Source organism: Kogia breviceps, chromosome 12 (genome assembly GCF_026419965.1).
Source record: "Kogia breviceps isolate mKogBre1 chromosome 12, mKogBre1 haplotype 1, whole genome shotgun sequence".
In the NCBI taxonomy this organism is placed as follows: Eukaryota; Metazoa; Chordata; class Mammalia; order Artiodactyla; family Physeteridae; genus Kogia; species Kogia breviceps.
Genome location: NC_081321.1, coordinates 92,360,457 through 92,381,389, shown reverse-complemented (window position 1 = coordinate 92,381,389; position 20,933 = coordinate 92,360,457). Strand labels below are relative to the sequence as shown.

General features: G+C 53.4%; 1 protein-coding gene across 1 annotated transcript; it reads left to right on the top strand.

Moving 5' to 3' along the window:
• Positions 1-781: 781 nt before the first annotated feature.
• PVALB (parvalbumin) lies at positions 782-18,192 on the top strand. The gene is made up of 4 exons (XM_059081138.2): positions 782-1,039; positions 2,734-2,866; positions 4,159-4,268; positions 17,978-18,192. The coding sequence occupies exons 1-4, from the start codon at positions 979-981 to the stop codon at positions 18,004-18,006; spliced, it is 333 nt and encodes a 110-aa protein (XP_058937121.1). The 5' UTR covers positions 782-978; the 3' UTR covers positions 18,007-18,192.
• Positions 18,193-20,933: the final 2,741 nt, after the last annotated feature.

Below are 20,933 nucleotides of genomic sequence, written 5' to 3'. Positions count from 1 at the left end.
TGTCACATTTCCCAGAGATGAAGTTCAGGCCATAAAACCTGCTTCGGTTGTCTAGAAAGTGTAGTCTGAGGGTGCCACCCTCTCCCCAAGCATAGGCCTTCTGGTCTCCAAGTGGGGGGAGGGTGTACAGAGACTCCAATCCCCCCACCCCCAGTGGTTTATGGGGGCAGGAGTCTGGACCCGGACTATACCCCTTGGCTCAGGAGACCAGGAAAGCAAGTAGTTAGTGGGGATCTGAGAAGGGTTCTTTGAAAAGTCAGACTACAGAAAAAAAAAAAAAAAAATCGGTTTCCGTGTGTGCTCCCCTGGCCAGATGTGGGATGGGGCACCCGCAGAGGGCCCTAGCAGCACCGGCCTATCCGTGCCACCCCGTCCAGTGGGTCAGGTTTCCAGACCTCAGCGCTCAGATTTTGCAGCAAAAATTTGCATCCAGGACAGACGGAGCGGAGGCTGAGGTAGGAGTGGAGAGACAATGGGAGCAGGGCCAAGGGGCCCACGAGGGTGTAGGCCTGGCCCCTGCCAGTCCGGTATCCTCCCGGAAGCGGCGGGACATCCTCGGAGGTGCGCTGATCCGAGACCCTGCGCCGCACCAGGCCGGCGCCTCCTGCGTGCCCTTGACGGCAGGAGAACCCTCCAGACCCGGCTGGGAACGCGAGCGCCCGGTAAATTCCAGAGGTTGCCCCTTCCCCTGGCGCCCTGGCCGCTGCCCCTGGGATCCCAAGGCCCCCCGGCGGGGCGGGACGGCAGCGGCAGCGCGACGGCTCGCAAGCCTGCCGGCCCGGCCCGCGCAGCTCGGCGGCGCGGCTGGACTGAGCTGCTCTGGCTGCGCGCGGAGCCCCGCGCCCCCTGGCTCTGCGCCAGGCCGGCGGGCGTGCGCCCGGCGCGCGGCACTGCAGCGCAGGTCATATGAGCAGAAACGATGAGAAAAGCACTTTTTAATCTTTTCGCACTTGCTCTGCCGGCTCAAACAGTTGCAGGATGTCGATGACAGACTTTCTCAGCGCTGAGGACATCACGAAGGCAGTGGGGGCCTTTACCGGTGAGCAGCGCGCTCCGCTCCGCATCCCTCTCCCCTCATCCAGCACCCTGGCCCCTGCACCCCGTGGGTCCCGCGGCTTCCCCAGCGCTTCTCTGCCCACGCATCCCGCGGGGCGCTGGTGGAGCGCGGAGGGGGGTCCACGGCATTTCCAAACTCTGCCCCGGCCGGACTTGGCACGGAGCGGGCGGGGAGGCCGTGCGCCCTGCCGGACAACCGACACTCTCGGGCGCCCAAGGCCGGGTGGCCACGCTGCGAGGACCCGGGTCCGGACCAAGGGCGAAGACGGGGTGGAAAGCTGCACCTCTGGGTCTTTGTGGGCGCTTGGGGCTTCCTTTGCAAGGCATTTGGAGGGGGCTATAGGTGCGCATGCTTCTCTCCACGCGCGCGACCCCTTTCCAGACAGGCCTCTTTCCTGGCTCCCTGAATATCCAAGCCCCTTCTCCGGGGCTCAGAGCTCAGCCCCCCGCAACGGATCTGCGAGGGAGCGAGGTGACCTTCCCGTAGCTGGCGCTCCGCTCTGCTCAGCCCTTCGAGGGGCAGCCTCCGCGCTTGCAACTTTCAGCCTCCTCAGGCGCCGAGGGAGGGGAGCCGGCAGTCTCGTGTCTCTGAGCTGCCCTGGACTTGAGCGCTTAGCTGCTTACCTTCCTTCTCCCTCCTGTCACCCAGATGGGGAAACTGAGGCAGGGGGAGGGCTAGAAACTTGCCCAAGGTCACCTGGCAGGGCAGCAGAGGAATTAGCACGGGGGTCACCTCCAGATCTTGTCCCTGCCCACTCCACCCCTCCCCCATCTGGTGTCTGAGGTGGACAGAGCAGCTTTCCTCCCCTCTAGCCCAGGGAGGGAACAGTGAGTCTTAGGGGTTCGCCCCTACCCCACCACCCCCGTCCCCCCACACACACACATAAGTTACTTGGTCTAAAGTTTGCTTTCTCAGGTGTCCTTAAAAAGGAGCTCGGGACATAGAAAATTGGAGGAGGATTCCCATTTCCTTTCTCTTGGCAACCCCTCCCCTGGGCATGAAGAAACTCTGGGAAGCCACCCTCCCAGGGCACTGCGATAGCCCACCCACTTCTCCTTGACCTATCTTGCTCCCTCTGAGAAGAAACCTAACTGGGAATTCTTGGGGAGCCTTCCAACACCCGCCCCCATTCCCACCAGAATGGGTTTCTGCAGCAAAGCCGGGACTTCTGGGTCCTCCCCTTCCTCCTCCTACCGTGTGACCTTGAGAGAAACTTGTCCTCTCTGTGTTGATTTTCTGGAGGCACAGTCTATGACCAAGAAGAAGGTCGACCCTCCCTTCTCCCCTGCAGCATACACACATCATGTTCACACCGCCTCCAATTGCCCTGCCCACCCCAACTCAGCCGCCACCCAAAAGGCTTCATGGAAAGCAGGAAGCCCCTCTGCCTTCAAATGCTACCCGCGCCATTAGTGAAGGGTACAGTGGAGGGTGAGGTCCGGTTGGAGAGCCAGGGTGATCTGGGTGCAAGGCCACCTCTGCCACTGTGCGACCTTGGGCCAAGCCCCCTCGCCTGGCCTGGGCTCCCTCAGCGCTCCCGTGGAGGTGTGCCTCCGCCATCCCACAGGACTGGCCCTGCGGAGGCGATCAAAATGCTGTGACATCCACATTCTCCCACCCTTCCCCAGGCCCCTTGTCTGTCCTCATTTTCACCCCCTCTCTCCACCCCCCAACAGCTGTCGACTCCTTCGACCACAAAAAGTTCTTCCAAATGGTTGGACTGAAGAAAAAGAGCCCGGATGACGTGAAGAAGGTATTCCACATCTTGGATAAAGACGAGAGCGGCTTCATCGAGGAGGAGGAGCTCGGGTAAACTGAGGCCTGTAGGGGCTGCCCAGCCTGCGGCTCTGGGCGAGGGGCTGGGGGCTGGGGCTCTTGCTTCCGAGTTCCTGTCCACCTGCCCGTCTCTCTGCACCCTTCACAGAAAATAACCACCCGTGCCTGATCGCTGTTGCTTCCGGAAAATAAAATCCTCAGCAGAAAGTGCAACTAATGAGATTAAATTATAGCCACTTAATATTGCTAATGGAATGGTGCTACTTAATAATTGAATACGAACCAAGAGGCGGCTTTTCTCGTTGCCCAGCGCACCATAGGCAAGACAGAGAGCGCTCCCTTGAGTATTTCATTGATTTTCATTCCTCTAAAAGGCAACTTCTACCGTCCTGCAGACCCCTACCCTTCTGTACCAGCAGCTAGAACAGTTTCTGGGCAAGTCAGGGTGCAGAACCAGCTTTGGGGGTTCAGGAGTCCTAGGAGCAAGACAGAGCAGGTTATGACTGGGAAAGTGCAAGATGGCATCCACACAAAAACCTCCCACCATCACCCTCTTGGCCTCCTGGCCCATGTCTGCCAATCCTGCTGTGCTTTATGTAACACTCTGGCCAAGACTGCCTCGAATTTTGCCAGAAAGAGAAGGGAGAGGGGCTTTTCAAGCAGGGACTTCCCCGTCCATCCTGTCTCTCCCCTAAACCATCCCACAAGGGTAACCTTTGTCTAGAACCTTCTCCTCCACCCTCCCGCGCCCAATGTGGACACACACGCACGCGCGCACACAGATGCTGACTTCTACCTGTCCTCCAGGCGTCCCCTTCTCCAGGAGGCCTCTCCTGACTCTTCCCCTCACCCCCAGGTGAATGGATGCCTCCTTCAAGCGCTGCTCTCCACTTCCTCATCACTGCATCCATCACGTACTCTGGGAGAGACTGTGTGGTCTCTCCCAGAGTACATGGCTTCCTCCGTTTTTTCAGGTGGCTTCCTAAGATCATCTCTGTGCCCCCCGTTTCCAGCATGACGGTGGCACAGAGAAGACACTTTTGTGTTTATTGTGTTGGCTGAATAAATAAACAAATGTAGGTGCCCTGGCTGAAGTGAGGGCAACCTTTCGCAGAGGACAGCCTGTCCTTCCCTGCACGCCTACCCGCGAAGCATAGCCACGGCGGGACTACCTGGCCCAGAATGGCTGCACGCATGCCCGCTGCCTGCCCCCCGTCCCAGCCTCCTGCTTCCCCTGTGCAGACGCCAGCCCACCGTCCTCACGGTGCTCCTACAAGGCGACCCTGGCCTGACTCCCTCCCCACTTTCTCCTTTTCCTCCTCCAGATCCATTCTGAAAGCCTTCTCCCCAGATGCCAGAGACCTATCTGCTAAGGAAATCAAGACACTGCTGGCTGCTGGAGACAAGGACGGGGATGACAGGATTGGGGTCGATGGTGAGTAGCCAGGACCCGGGCACGTGGTGGATCTCAGGATGTTTGGGTGCTACAAGCTCAGAGCTATGTCCCTCCACCATGGGAAGGGGAGAAGCGGGGGGGTGTCCCCCACTCCCCAAGATTAGAAGAAAAAAGCCAATCCCTTAGGTCTGAGAGCTCTCTCATGCAAGCCAGGCAAAGAAAAAACTGGTATATTGTTCTCTAGATTTGAATAACCCAAAAGGAATAGATTCTTTTTTTTCCTCCCTGCTGTGTAAGGAATCCAGGAGAATTGGAGATTTTTCCTGAACTTTGTCTGTGCTTTTGCCTGAGTTCTGGTCCCAGCTTTGCCCAAACTGGCTATGTGACTTCGGGCCTCAGTCTCCCATCTGTAACCCAAGGAAATGAGGCCAACTGATCCCCCAGGACCCTACTGACTCTCACATTCTCAGATTGCAGGGATGGAAATTCGTTATCTCCTATCCTCCTCAGCATCTTGTCCTGGGTGTCCTGTAACTTCGCCTCGAAACCTCTTTTGGCTTCACCCAAATATACCATTTCAGAATTGCACGAGAGCCAGGAAAGAACAGCCAGCCAGGGATGAGCTGGGAATTAGGAAAAGGAACATGTGGCCTGACCTTGCTTTTCAAGCTTGGCTTTCAGAACAGACGAGGGGCTGGCGGTCCACCATCCCACATCCTTCTCCATTCAGATCATTATCTTTCTTAGCATCACAACATCCTTGGGAATCATATCCATTTTGCAGATGGGCAAAGTGAGGTTGTAGGTGCTTGGCCTGTTCAAAGAGCTTGGAGCGGGGATTTGGAACCAGTTCTGAATATCTCTGTCCACTGTTCTATGCCATGTCAGTGCTGGTCCTTGTGATGGTCCTTTCTGCCAATTTAAGAGAAACTTATGTGTAGGTGCTCGGCCTCTGGGCCTGTGCTGTCTGTGTTCAAATCCCAGCCCAGCCACTTGCTAGCTGTGTGATTTGGGGCGATTCAAGTAACTACTCTGGGCCTCAGTTTTCTCGGCTCTGAACTGAGGATAAGGATTGTTCTTATCTCATAGGATTGTCAGAGGCTTACATTTGTTAATGCGTGACATGTGTAGAACAGCGGCATAGAAGAATTGCTGTATACATGTTTGTTAACTACTTTTTTAACAGAGGCTAGCTTGTATTCATCCTTGTGTCCCCAGTGTCTAGCCCGTACCCAACCCAAAGCAGGCACTTAATAAATATCTGTAGCTTGAGTGTGAAGTCCAGCCCCCTATGCTCTGCTTGCTCTCTGCTCTTCAGCAGCTGTGACCTTGACCATCACCTCTCCATACCTAGGTTCCAGTGTCTGACAAACGGGGAGCACAGTTTTATCCTAAGACCTGCTTGGGCTCGTTGTGAAAATTAAGTGGCTGCAGACACAAAATGGCCTTGGGAAATGTACAAGGAGTCAGAACGTGGGCATAGTTTATTAAATTTTTATGCCAGAAATGAGAATGGAGAAACTCTAGAAAGGTTGGATGCAATGAGCTGCCTGACCTCCTGATGCCAGCTGCCCTTCTGGTGGCTGGGAGAGAGGGAGGTGGTTTTAAAGGAGGTGGGGCAGAGGACGCTGGAGGGAAAAGGGTGGCTGGTCTAGGTGATTCCAGGGAGAGGTGTGTCTCTCCCACACCCCCATCGTCACTGAGTCACTTACCGGACAGTTCCACCCTGAGCTTGGTTGCCCCCGTGACCCCACCTCAGGCCTTTGGACCTCCCTCCCGTTTTTATTTGCAGCCAATATGCTACAGCTCAGAATCAACCTCCACGGTGAAGGAAAACCAGGCCAGATCCTGGCCTGCTTCCCTGCCTCCCTAACTGCCCAGCTCAGATCTTAAAGCACTAACTCAACTCTTCCATCAGACCCAACAGATATTTACCGAGTAGCAAGCCTGTGCTGGGCAGCGGGGCGAGCAAAGTGGAATTAGACCCAACCCTCAGAGGCACCACTTCTTGGCCGGGTGCCCCTGAGCCCCGACTAGAAAGCCCTCATCTATAAACTGGGCATCACAACACAACGCACAGCTCACTGGGATTTTGTGACGATTCCGTGACATGATGATGTTAAGTGCGGCGCCCAGCGCACAGTAAGTGCTCGGTAAACAGCGGCTGCAACGCTATTTCTATTCTACCTGCACGGTGTTTACAGCTCTATGATTTATACACAAACACACAGTAATACCAGGCAGAGGCCAGGAGGTGCAGACGAGCTCTTCAGGGAGGGAGGCAGCGGGCCCTTGTGCGGATCTGGAGACCACGGGCAGGGCTGCCACAGGCCAGGAGGGCAAGTGGAGGGAGGTCCAGGCGAGGCCTTGGTATCCATCAACAAAGGCACTAAGGCTGGGAAGTTTAGGGCATGTTTAGAAAGAGGCAAGAAGGTTGGTTTGCTGAGGGTGGGAGGGGAGAGAGAATTACTACCAGGGTGAGTAACGTTGCTGGACCCTGCACACACGTCACCTCCCTTGACCTTAGGATGACAGAGGACATAGATGCAGATGCAGAAAGAGCAGCTCCAGCGCCCAAGGTGACATGGATTCAAACCCAGGTCTGTCTGCCAGCGCAGTCCAGGCTCAGGCCAACCTGGTGAAAGTGTGGAAATCAGGGCAGAACAAAACAGGGGGGCAAGAGATGAAGTGGGCAATGAGAACAGATCACCCGAGGCCGGGGGGCCCACGCCTCATGCTTTGGAGGTGGGAAGATGCAGACACGCCCCCTCCCCGCTTCCGCCCCCAAACACAGTACTGTATCCGGAGGGCGACAGGAAGGATGGGTGTGATGGTGCCTAATAAACAGTGGGATGGGAAGAAGAGCCCTTCGTGGGCCCAGAATTTTCTATTTGAGACTCTCTGCCTTGGGCCAAAGAGGCTGAGCCCTGTCCACCAGCTGGAGGGTGCCTTCAACTCCCGGTAGGACTTGGGACAAGTCACAGAACTTCTTGACCTTCAGGTGCCCGCGCTTTAAAATCAGGGGTCAGATCACTGGCTGATCACTGGGGTCCCTTCCAGCCCTGGGACTCTCCAGGTGCCCCAGTGCATACACCTCTAGACAGAGGACCAGGATGGCATCTAGGCTCAGCTACATGACCTTGAATAACAATAGCAATGACATCTAACTTCATGGAGCCCTCCGTGTGTCAGGCACTGTGCTTGGCATTTTACTCATTTAATCTTCCCAGCTTCTTTGAGGATATTACTACTATCCCCGTTTTATAGATGAGGACACTGAGTCTCAGAGAGGCTAAGAGTTTGCCTAGGAAGAAACAAGGTCAAGATCTGAGTTCAGGTCTGTCCAGATCCAAAGCACATGCCCTGTGCTGCCTGCTTCATTCATTCATCCGTTCATTCAAAGTCAAAGAGCATCTACTGTAGACGATTTTATTTATTGACTTACTGCTTGCTTCTCTCTTTCCCACTGGGTTGGATGTCATGTCCACAAGGGCAGGAACTTGGTTTTGTTCAGCTCTGACCCCAGCACCTAGAATAGGACCTGGCACATAGTAGGGGCACAAGAAAAGTTTGATGAATGAATGTGTCCAGTTCTGGGGATGCAATGATGAGGAGGTACGGTGTATAGGGAGAGGTCCACAGGCTAAGGGCGGAGACCCACTTGGGCTGGGGCTTGCAGGTCCTAGGGGATTCTAGAACCAGGGAGACTGCCTCTGTCTCTAGCTGCTTGCCCTTCTGAAGTTGAGCGATACTTACCAGGTCCTTTAGGGTCACAGGTTGATGGGAGTGGGTAGAAAGACAAAGTTCTAATAATACCCCCTTTGCTTTCCCACTTCTGGGCAACTCGAAGGAAACTCAAAGACTTTTATAGATGGGGTCGATTGATTCTCCATGGCCACCCTTGAAAGCCTGGTGTAAAGCTGGTAGAGGGGGGTTTTAAAGCAGAAAAGGAGGGAGAAGGTGATCAAAGGTGGAAGGTGCCCCCAGACCCAGGGATCAGTAACAGGCGAGACTAGTAAGTGGCAGGTTGTCTCTCAAGTACCTGTCCTTCCCCACGGCGGGTCTCCAACAGCACCTGGCATCAGAATCACTGACGGCTTTTCACCACACAGATGGTTGGGCCCCATCCCCAGAGTTTCTGATTCCTTAAGTCCGGGGTGGGGCCCAGGCGTTTGCATTTCTACAAAGTTCCCATGTGGTGCTCATGGCCCGGGGACGACACTTTGAGAACCACTGCCTTATAATCATCCTAGCAAATAGATGCCATCCCTCTTCCGGTTTGTATTTGAGGAAACCGAGGCACTGAGCGGTCAAGGAACATGCCCAGGGTCACTCAGTAGCAGAGCCAAAACTGAGACTCAGAGGTCCAGGCAGGACCCTCTGCCACCCTGCATGTGTCCCCAGCCCGGGTTCTCCGTACCCAATACCTGTCCTCATGGACGGTGCGGGCTGCTGGGAATAGCGGGGACCTTCCATGTGGCACTTCCTTCCGTCCTCACAAGAGCATCACAAGACATGCCCTCAGCGTACAGACAAGGAAACTGAGGCTCAGGGAAGTGGGCTGACTTGCCCAGGATCACACAGCTACTCAGCATTGGAGCGCTGTTTCAAAGCTTGACATTCTCTGCCCCGCCATGCTGTCGACAGGAACTGCATACCCCGCCCGCATATACACATGCACGCAGGCAATCCTAGTTAGTTTCCCTGAAACCTGATCCCAGTGGCAGATCCCGTTTCCTGTGCTTCAAGCCTGTTTCAACTCAAGAGCCTGTGGTTTGCTTTTGTTTCCGTGGCTGAAAAATTTAATCGTAATGATTGCCTGACCCTTGCAGTGTTTCCGCATGCCTGAAGGCATTTGCTTTTTTTTGCTTCTTTCTGGCAAAAATCTGTTCTTTTATCCTTAAGTAGCATTTTAACATGGGAGGCAGGAGGGAGGGAGTAAGCCCTAGGGCTGAAACTCCTGAAGTCAGGCAGAAAATACAACCTGTAGAGTGCTTCAACCAGCAGTGTGAATGGCCAAGCCTTCTCCTCTTTCTGGACATCCATGGCCTCATCCCAAAGCAGGGTTAAAAATAACCACCTTCAAAGGTTGTTGCAAGAATTGTGAGTGTTCTGGAAATGGTTCCTTTCGTCTTGTTTCGTGCGCTTTCTCTTGTAAGCTACTTCAAAACCCTTTGGCAACAGTGGAATACCCACTCTCAGAGGAAATGAAATGGAGTCTAAGATGGGAAGAAACTGAGAGGGACGAAAGGAGAGTCATGCATGCCTCCCTGTAATTCCAGCCCTCCAGCCTCTATGGGGTTTGATTTCCAAGCAAGGCAGGATATGCACATCGGGGCCAGCCCGCAGCCCTGATGGCAGAGCCCCAAGTCATACAGTGTTTTGTCCTATTTCATTACATCCTCATCCCAGCCCAATACGGTCTGGGGGACAGAGTCTGTGGTCCCCAGTGAGAGATGTGGAAAGTGAGGCTCAGCGGACGTGAGGTGCCAAAGTCACACAGCAAAGCCCTTGACCGAACGGAACCTCGATCTCCTGAGTCTGCTACTCCCCCCACCAGGCTGAGCTGGGACGTTCAAGTTATAAATGGTTTCTGTGCTTATAGCAAGATGCTCGTTTTTATTCCCGTGTGGACTCTCCCTAACTCCCGACCTTCTGCTGCACTAGATAAGATTTAGCCAAAGGAGGGAAAGCAGCACTCCTTATATAACTGCCCTCCTGAGAAAAGGAGCAGTAGTGAGGGCAGCAAGAGGACTTTCCTTCTCCATTTATCCCTCTCCTGCCTCTGGAGGTTTCGGCTTGATTCCAGAACCCAGGGCTGTTCAACTCCAAGCTCTGAGAAAGAGACACACATCCTGCCACGAGCCAGGCCTGAGTTACGTCGTCCTGGCTGAAAGACTCTCAGCCTCAGTTTCCCTGTGAGTAAAAAGGGGATAAGCGAGCTGGTGAGGATGAAATGGGACAGCTCACAGAGCGATGCCTGGCACAGAGTGCGCTCCCGGCACTGTTTACCGGCTCCTTGAGGCCGTCCGGCTAGACCCCAAATGACCCAGCCTCCCCGTTCTCTGGGGTGGGAAAGTGATCCCTGTTTGCAATACCAATTTATAAGAAACCCAGCCTGGGAGCTATTTAGAAGTGAGGTGATAAACCGGAGGCCGGTGCCTTCATCTTGATCATCAGGACAGAGGGGAGGAGAGAGTCTTCCAGGCGCTGACTCAAAGTTCATCTCATTTTCACCTCGGGCTATCAGCCGCGATGCTCTCACCTGTCAATAGCTTCTAATTTTGTCCAATTCCCACAGCGCCCGGAATGGGGACAGACCTCATTAGGCTAATTTCAGTTTCTTAAGGGAAAGGAGAGGAGTGAGTCCACCCATCCTCTGACCCTTTGCCTGCTGCACCCCATCCCCATCCCCACCCCATGTCTCTTCCTGATTGGATGATGGAGAGACCAGCGAGCTGGCCCCAGGGGCCTCAGGTGGCACTTCCTTGCCAAAGGTAGAGATGTACCTGCATTTTTATAGGAAGAAGGACTCTGGATCGCGCCCCCCTCTACCCAGGAACACTCTCCCTCACACCTCAACAGTAAGACTTGATTTAACTGCGGCCCCTCTGTGTGCCAGGCACCACTGTACCTCGTGCAGTCCTCACTGTTGCCGTACGAGGAGATACTCTCGTTGTCCCCATTTTACAGATGCAGAAACTGAGGGGCAGAGACTGAGTGTCCGTGGACAGCCATGTTAGGGAGGAAATCCTAACTCGTATGGGATACAGACAGTGTCAGAAACGTGCTCTTTGGGCGTCCCACGTCCTCTGTCTGTTTACATCTTCCTGTCTTAGTTTGGGGATTTTTGTGGCTATTGTTGTTATTATTTCAAAGCTCCAGCCTGAGCCAGTTGTGCTGAGGAGATCCAAGGAACTAACATTTATAAGCCATCTCCTATGTGCCAGGCATCTTTTTGTATTTTCTCATCCGGTCTTCCCAATAGCTGCGCACGTCGACATTATCATACCCATTTTACACACGAGAAAATTGAAGCTCAGAGAGGTCAGGTGGTGACCTAAGGCCACCCAGCCAGAAAGGGATGGAACAAGATTCAGCTCCAACTCCAGGATTACTGGAACGTTGTCGGCAGGTGCCAGGCAGGACAGGAAAAGGTGGGGGTTGGCAACAGCAAGGCCAAGAAATAAAGGTTACAGTGCCATTGGTGGCACCCTCCCCCTGTGCCGGGCAGCAGCCAGGCAGTTCACGGACTTGGTTTTAAAGTGGCTGGGGCAGCAACCCCTCTACCGGGCATATACCCTGAGAAAACCATAATTCAAAAAGAGTCATGTACCCCAGTGTTCATTGCAGCTCTATTTACAATAGCCAGGACATGGAAGCAACCTAGGTGTCCATCAACAGATGAATGGATAAAGAAGATGTGGCACATATATACAGTGGAATATTACTCAGCCATAAAAAGAAATGAAACTGAGTTATTTGTAGTGAGGTGGATGGACCTAGAGTCTGTCATACAGAGTGAAGTAAGTCAGAAAGAGAAAAACAAAGACCATATGCTAACACATATATATGGAATCTAAAAAAAAAAAAAAATTTTCTGAAGAACCTAGGGGCAGGACAGGAATAAAGACACAGATGTAGAGCATGGACTTGAGGACACGGGGAGGGGGAAGGGTAAGCTGTGACGAAGTGAGAGAGTGGCATGGACATATATACACTACCAAATGTAAAATAGATAGCTAGTGGGAAGCTGCCACATAGCAAAGGGAGATCAGCTCGGTGCTTTGTGACCACCCAGAGGGGGGGGATAGGGAGGGTGGGAGGGAGACGCAAGAGGGAGGGCATATGGGGATATACGTATATGTATAGCTGATTCACTTTGTTCTAAAGCAGAAACTAACACACCATTGTAAAGCAATTAAATGTCAGTAAAGATGTTAAAAATAAATAAATAAAGTGGCTGGAGCTAAAGAAGCATCTTGAGAATAACAGCTACCAAATGCTGCATGCTGGCTATGGATCAGGCCGGCAACAAGGGATTTAGTGCTGGTTCCTCTAAACAACCCAAGGAGGCCCACTTTACAGATGAGGAAACAGACACAGTGAGGTGAAGTATCTAGTCCCAGGTCACAGAAGCAAGAAATGGGAGTTGAGGGTTGACTCCCGGCTCCCTTGCTCCAAACTCCGGAGGACAGCTAGAAAGGCATCTTCTAGACCCGAGGCTGCACAGATAAGAAAACAGAGACGAGGAAGTGTGAGGTGTCTTGTCCAGGGACACGAGTAAAGAACAGAACCGAGACCAGAGCCCCATCCTCTGATGCCCGTTCTCCATCCCGGCATCCTACCGCTAAATCACTTGACCTAGACTTTACAGGGTCTTTGTGTGTTTGTTCATTTGTTTTTCTCTCAGGAGAGATCTAGATGTTTTAGAGGAGACTTTTTTTGATAGGAGGGCATTAGTTAATTGGCTGGTTCCTGAGCTCTGCCCCAAGAGGTGTACAAAAGGTACAAAAGAGGTGACTCCTGCCTTCAATTTGTCTCCAAAGTGCCCTGCTCCAGGTTCTGGGTGGACAAAATTAGAATCCTGTGTTCTCGTCAAAACGCCAGGGCATGTGCCACTGTGACACCCGGCCGCTTCACGGTGGATCCCAGGGGTCTGTTTTTAGAGCCTTTTGAAAAGCCCACAGGTCCAAAACCTCTCCCATAGTCAGGCTGCAAAACATCTGACCTTCCACCGCTGGAGAGTCCCTTGGTTGGTGTCCCTTGGTCCCCTTCATGCTGACTGCCCCAAATGCCATCTGGTGTGGAGGTGATGGTCAGGGTCTTTGCTGAGGAGCAGCCAAGAGCCTGTAACTTCTAGGGTGAGGATTGGGGGGAGGGGGCAGGTAGATGGAAGTCAGAAAACGGTAAGGACCAACTTCCCCTCTTACCAGTCACTCCAGGAGCTGGTGTTGGTGGAGGGACTCATGTGTCCTTTATCCCAGGACAGAGCAACTCAGGGCCCAAGGACAGGCTTTACTGGCTCTGGCCAGTTTTCCAGATCAAATGGCAGGTGAAAGCTGGAGAGAGTTCATGCCTCCACCCGATCTGGGATGCGAGCCCCGTCAGGAACGGCCTCTCCACCTCGATGTAGGGGGTGCTCATGGGACCTCAGGCCAACTCCTGCCCCTGGCCCTTCTTTTCTGCGTGACCCTGCCACTTGACCTCTCCAGGCCTCCACTTCCCCATGTATAGAATGAGAATCGGCCCACTCACCTCCCAGGGCTGAATTATATGCGGTAAGTCGGTGCTTTTTGAACCCTGAGGAGGACTCATGAGCCACGCCATCCATCCGTCCATCCATCTGTCCACCCACTTGACATTTGTTTATGGGCACCTGCTCGGGACCAGGTGTGTTCTATTGCTAGGAGAATGGTGAACGAGATGGACAGCGCCCCCTGCCCTCCTGGCGTTTATGTTCTGGTGGGGGAAACTGACCAAAAGTAAGTACATACATAAATAAGATCATTCTCAAAGAGTGCTCAGTACCATGAAGTAATAAAAAACGGCGAATATGACAGTCACGGGGGTGGTGATGTTTGAGCTGTCTCCTGTGTCACCCTAGACCTAGGTCAAGGGAGGTCGGAAACCTCCAGGGTAAAGAGGGAAGTTTGAAGCACGTCCGCTGTGTGATCTAAGTCACACTACTTGACTCTTGGGCCTCAGTTTCCCGATCTGTAAAACGCAGACGGAAGCGTCTCTCCCATGGAGGAAGTGATTCTTCAAAATAAGAATTTTTTAGTTCTATAAAAATCGGCAATGCTAATCAAAGTACTAATGATAGAAGACATCTCAGGGCTTCCTTGGTGGCGCAGTGGTTGAGAATCCGCCTGCCGATGCAGGAGACACGGGTTCGTGCCCCGGTCCGGGAAGATCCCACGTGCCGCGGAGCAACTAAGCCCGTGAGCCGTGGCCGCTGCGCCTGCGCGTCCGGAGCCTGTGCTCCGCAATGGGAGAGGCCACAACAGTGAGAGGCCCGCAAAAAAAAAAAAAAAAAAAAGAAGACATCTCAAAAGAACCACCGGGCTGAGCGAGGTGCCGTAGGATCAGAGGAGCTCGTGGCTGAGGAAGCGGATGCTTTGACACCCGGCCCGTGAGAGGCATAGTCTTAATGTTTCGTGTTGAGGTTGCACTCCTGCCACTGCGGTCGTTCAGCCAGTGATTCTAAGGGTTTTCTGGGCCAGCAGGAGAACCCTTCCCCTCTCCCACCTTGAGTCGATACCCAGGCCCCTACATCCAGGCCACCTGCCTTTCCTGGCCTCCGGGACAGGAGAGAGTGGTGTCCATTTCCTGGGTCAGACCCCAGAAAGGTGAGGAGCCCTCCACCTGGCGGGGCTCAGTGGCAGGTCATTTCCACGATGATAGCAAGTGTTGGTTTGGGTGCTCTTTGTTTTTTCACTTTGTAATTTTTAAATACTTCTAGCTCTGTTGATGAGGTCTAACAATAGTACAGCGAGTTCCATAGCCCCCTCGCCCGGCATCCCCTAATGCTAACGTTTTACGTAACCATGTGCATTGAAGAAATTACACCGGGAGGTTCTTACAATATGTGCTTCATACTAAGCCTGGGGAGGGTGGGACGTACGTCAGGGAAGCCCCAGATACCTCTTGTGGCCTTTCTTCTCTTTTTTTTTTTTTTTTAACATCTTTATTGGAGTATAATTGCTTTACAATGGTGTGTTAGTTTCTGCTTTAGAACAAAGTGAATCAGTTATACATATACATATGTTCCCATATCTCTTCCCTCTTGCGTCTCCCTCCCTCCCACCCTCCCTATCCCCCCCCTCTAGGTGGTCACAAAGCACCCAGCTGATCTCCCTGTGCTATGCGGCTGCTTCCCACTAGCTGTCTATTTTACGTTTGGTAGTGTATATATGTCCATGCCACTCTCTCACTTCTTCCCAGCTTATCCTTCCCCCTCCCCATATCCTCAAGTCCATGCTCTAGTAGGTCTGTGTCTTTATTCCCGTCTTACCCCTAGGATCTTCATGAACTTTTTTTTTTTTCTTAGATTCCATATATGTGTGTTAGCATACGGTATTTGTTTTTCTCTTTCTGCCTTACTTCACACTGTATGACAGACTCTAGGTCCATCCACCTCACTACACATATCTCAATTTCGTTCCTTTTTATGGCTGAGTAATATTCCATTGTATATATGTGCCACATCTTCTTTATCCTTTCATCCGATAATGGACACTTAGGTTGCTTCCATGTCCTGGCTATTGTACATAGAGCTGCAGTGAACATTGTGGTACATGACTCTTCACATTCAGCTTTTCGTTCGTCTCTCACTAGGAATTGTTACCGCCCCCTTCCTTCACTGCACGGGGAAATGGAGGAGCGGATGCCCAGAGGGGCACCTTTCCCAGCAAACAGGGCCAGGCTGGGCCTCGAAGCCTCGCTCTTGGTCCCCACCTGCGCTGTCCCCACATCACAACACTGTGTTTGCAGAGGCGAGGGTGACTTACCTGACGCCCCCCAGGGTTTGGCAGGCTGGGGGCCTGGCATCTCAGAGACACATATTGGAGAGGGTGGCAAACTCCTTCTGTCCTCTCTTGTCCCCTGGAGAGAAAAACAACAGAGAAGACTCTCCTACAATAAATCTTCCAAATAAAGGTCTCAGAAGACCTGGCTAGTGAGCAGCACCCCTTCTAACCAGCACACGAAGGCCCTGCAGTCGAGAGGACACGGAAGGGGGTGCAGAGGGGTTCCCAATGCGGGCTGAGACCTCCTGTGCACCAGCACTTCTCTTCTGACTGTCTCTGGATCAAGAAGCAAAGCCGACTTTCCTTCCTTTTACAGACGATGCTGGTGAGGCTCAGAGAGGCTAGGCGCCGCCTTGTCTGAGGTCGCACAGCCCGTCAGGGGAAGAGCCAGATTCGGGGGGCCCAGGCCTCTTTAGCTGAGCTCGTCCTATCACACAAGAGGCCAGCCCAGCACGGCTATTGGGTCTTTCCTAAATACACCGCATTGCATCCTGGCCTCTGAGCCTTGACCCCTCCATCCGCTTTCTCCTTTGGGAATTCTGCATCTTCTTACAGGCCTGTATCAGAAGCCACCTTTCCTCTGAAGGTTTTGCCCATCGCTTAAATAGAAGGCACCTCTTCTCCTGTGAATGCGAAGTCTCTGTGCCTCTTACGTCTTTTCACAAACACATGTGGTCCCCTCGGTGTCAGCTGTGGAGCCAGGAGGTGGGATGGAGGGAACGAAGCCAGTGGGGGCTGCAGCGTTATGGTCCAATGGGGGAGGCAGACAGCAAGTGAATAAGCAAGAATATACTCAGAAGTATTTCCAGAGTCGTGAGTGCTGTGAATATAATAAATAATGATGAGAGCGAAGAGGATCGCAGTAGGGGTGGGTCACTGCTTGTGCCAGAGTGGTCAGAGAAGGCCCCTTGAGGGGTGCCGTTTAAGCTGAGACCAGGTAAGTGAGAAGCAGCTGGCTGTGAGGCAGCCTGGAAAGTGTACCCGGCAGTGAGAACGGCAGGTGCAAATATCCTGCGGGGCGAATGCCCTCGGCGTGCTTGAGATTCAGAGAAAAGGCCAGCAGCACAGAGTGTTTCCTGATATCATCTTCTTCCAGAAGCTCCTGGGGTGCAGGGACCATCTCCGGCTCCCCTGTGTCTCCCCTCACCTGGTTGGGACATCCCTTTGTTCATTTTCGTGGAGTTGGATTCAATAGAGGGACATCTGATCAACCCCTGGTGCTGACACCAGTCTCTGACCCCCTTACTTAATATTAAGGCTAAGCAGAGCAGTTGGACACTGCTGGGGAGATGGGGGGGCACTGTGGCATGCAGGCAAGCCCACACGGAGGGGCCTGGATCCCAGAGCTTGAATCCTCAGCCACTTCCAACCTCGACACTCTGAAAAGTCACTTCTCCTCCCTGGGCCTCAGTTTTCCCCTCTGTAAAATGGGGATAATAATTCCCAGATCCCTGAGATTTTTGCGAAGATTAATGAGGAGACAGGGCCCAGCTCGTTCTGAGCACCTGGATACGCTCACCCCTCTGAGCTGAGGTCACGGGCTCCAGGGTCTGGCTCCGTCCCCCAGATGAGGAAGAGCACACAGTGGTTCCTGGCTGCTCACCAGATCCCTTTCCCCGGACCTTCTAAATCAGAAAGCTCAGGGCAAGGGGACTCTATATCTTCTTAGATCCTGCTGGTGACCCTCATGGGCTATGACAAGTGGCTATGAAAGAGCTCGGGGTCCGAAGTCAGACACACCTGGATCTGAAGCTGCCTCTGCTTCTCACTAGCTGTGTGACATTGCTGGACTCGGAGCCTCAGTTTCCTCATTTGTGGAAGGGGAATAATGGTAAAATGCACAATATGGGATTATTGTCAGAGTCAAATAAGATATTGTATATAAAGCACTTAGAAAAGGGACTGACATGATTAGCATTCAGAAAACTATCATCACCACTATTATTATAGTTATTATTACTAATAATTTGTGGGTGACAAGACATCGTGAAGCGAAAGGTAGGGTAGCCTCATCATTTCCCATCTCACTTCATTCATTCACTCATTCATTCATTCACCCCCACGCTCACTTGCTCCATCACTTCAGCTTTCCCTTCTGCAGCAGATTCGAGAATCAAGAGAAAACACCAATGGGGGGTGAGGGGGCCGCAGTCAGGTCCTGGTCAGTCTCTGCTGCACGGACCACCTCTGACTCACCTCTGTCATTTTCTTTTGCAGAATTCTCTGCTCTGGTGGCTGAAAGCTAAGAGGCTCTGACTGCCCAGGTCTTGTCCTTCTCTGCCCCAAACACCCGATCTCAGCCCCACTTGCTGCCCTCCTGCCTTTCTGTTCAGTTTGTTTATGTTATTTTTACTACCCCCGTCCCTTGTGGCCCTTGAAGGACACCATTCTTCTGGAAAATGATGGAGAAACAATAAAGGCTGTACCACTCAGATTCTGCTGCTTGAGAGGAACCAGGCCCGGTGGGGTGTGGCTCCTGCCTTGGCCTTCCAGGCACACCTGCACGGGGGTGGGGCAGGATACAGACAGAAAAGATGAAATGGAAGGGAAATTTACTGAACCCCTCCTTGGCCTTTGGCACATGGGTTGCCCATTCATCCTTGAAACCACCATAAGGTAGGTGATGAAACTCTGTTTTACAGGTGCAAAAACTGAGTCTTTGAGAAAGTAATGTGTCTAAGCCCACACAGCTAGGATTTGTGGATGGTTGAATGGATGGATGGATGGATGGATGGATGGATGGATGGACAGATGGATACTCATTAATACTCTTTTTGTTGCAAATGATAGAAACCCAACTCAAAGTAACTTAAGAAAAAAAGGAAGAAAAAACAAAGACTTGGTTATGTTCCTGAATAGTCGAGGGGTAGATCTTCAGGAACAGCTGGATCAAGGAACTTAAGTGATTTCATCAGGACTAAGTCCTTCTTTTCCCATCTCTGAGCACTGCTTTCCTTCGTGCTGGATTCATTATCAGGCAGGCTCTCCTTCCTGATGGCAAGATTCCTCCAGCCGCTCAAGGGGTATATTCAGAATATCAGTTTAAAAAAAAAAAAAAAAAAGAGCTTCTCTTTTGCAATCACTCCATCAGAAGGCCCCAGATTTAGTCCTATTAATACCAGTAGCTCGTGTTGACTGAGCACTTAATCTGCACTGAGCCCTTTTCCATGATTCCATCTATACAGCAACGCCATGAAGTGGGGACTATTAGTCTCTCCATTGCATAGATGAGGAAACTGAGACACAGGAAGTTACACGTTCGCCCAAGATCACATGAGTAAGTGGTGGAACCAGGACCCCAACCCCGCAGCCACCTCCAGAGCCTGCATCCCTCCCTGGACCAGTCACGATGACCTGAAGCATGGGAGCCCTGATCGGCCCATTCTGGAAGGTGCCCATCTGTGGACGCAGGCAGGGTCGGTGACACAGAAAGCTCAAGTCTGGAGAAGAGTAGGGGAGAGAGGTCCCGGTGGAAATCAGAAGAGGGGAGGGCAGCTGGGTGGGCGTGCATGGCAGCAGCCTTGCAGGATGGCTTCTGCTCTACCCCACGACAGCCTTGGGGTGGGAACCGGGGCAGAGTTCCCCCCTCCCGTGTCATGTTTCCAGACCCCGTAGCCAGTGCTGTCTCTTGACCCTTCCCCTGGGCCCTGAGGTGTTGCCCTGGGTGGGGCCGTCAGGGAAGGTTCTCACTGAGGATGAGGCCTGGGCAGGCGACCCATCAGCATCCAGGCTGAGAGGCAGCGATGGGTGGGCCACCTTCCATGGCAGCAGCCGGACAGAGCCAGCACTGCAGGCCTGGGAGGGGACCTGGGGCCAGAACCGGGAATCGGGCCAAAGCAGTGGCAAGCCCCGGAGGGCCGCCCTGCCGCGGATCAGCCTGGCATCAGGCCTCGGGGGCTGAGAAGGCAGCAGGTGAGCCAGAGGTCAAGCGGCTGGAAGTGGGCCTGGGTGAGCCTGAGCGTGTGAGTACGTGTGAGCAGGAGATGGTGTGTATGAGCTGGTGGGTGTGAGGGCACGTGTGTGCACACGCACTCGTGACGGCAGTCAAGACCGGGGCCGACCTGGGCTTCCGTATGAAGTCTAATGGGGCTCAGTTTGGGACACTGAGGACGGAGCAGAGGAAGAGGGGCCGCCCTATGCGTGGCCCATGTGGATTACGGGAGAGGGGCTGGGGAGCCGGAGCGTCTCCCACGGAAACCAGTGCAGGGCCCCGCGAGAAGGACACGGGTCAGGAACAGTGACAGCGGCCGCTGCCGCTGGTCTGGGGCGGCCTTCAGCGCCTCCCGCCCCGCACATCCCGCTGCAGAGCCGGGGCAGCACGTGGCGCAGTCACCAAGCGCGTCTGTCTGACCTCGTAGGGGGCACAGGACATTGGCTCCGGGGCCCTGCTTTGGAAAGGATTTGCCTAGAGCCTGGGCAGGACGAGGTCAGGACGAGGTCGGGATGCCTTGCGGGGGCGGGGGGAGCAGTGGCGCACTCAGAGGAGGTGTCATGACACGTGACACCCCGCACATCCGTTGCCAAGTCCACCTCGTCCCTGGCGGCCACCGCCTGAGTCCAGGCCTGATCATGGGCTTGGTAGGGGCGCTACTCCTTGGAGCCACGCGGCCTGGGTCTCACACTTGGGAAGAGCCTCCAATGAGCATTTTTGGCGTCTCTTCCAGTGAGGTGATGCTGCCAGTTGCCGTTGGTGACTCAGCTTTGGCATTTTTATAAACGGGGCAGTTTACCGCATGACCTGCCTTCAACCGGGCTCTGAGAGAGGCTGCTGGGGGCTGCCCTGGCCACTGGACCATTGCAGCGGCCTCCTGCCCCGTCTTCTGGTCTCATCTCCTGCTCCTGGATCCATTCTCCACCCAGAGCCCCCAAGGGCCCTTTCCAAAACAGACCAGGTCACATCATTCTGCTTAGAACTACCCAGTGACTGCCCCTTCTATAGAATAAAATAAACCTATTTTATTTCTAATTCTGTAATATATTTAAAATATATTTACAATAAAGTATTCTATAAATCCTTTTGTAAGATAAAACACAAAGCCCAGCCTTCCCTGCCCCCAGGGACGGCCTGACCTCCCTCTCCGCCACCCCATCCTCCATCTTTGCCTTCTCCCTCCAAGCTGGTCCCTCAACCTGGACCATTCGACCCTCCCTGCCCTCCTCACCCCTCTTTCCC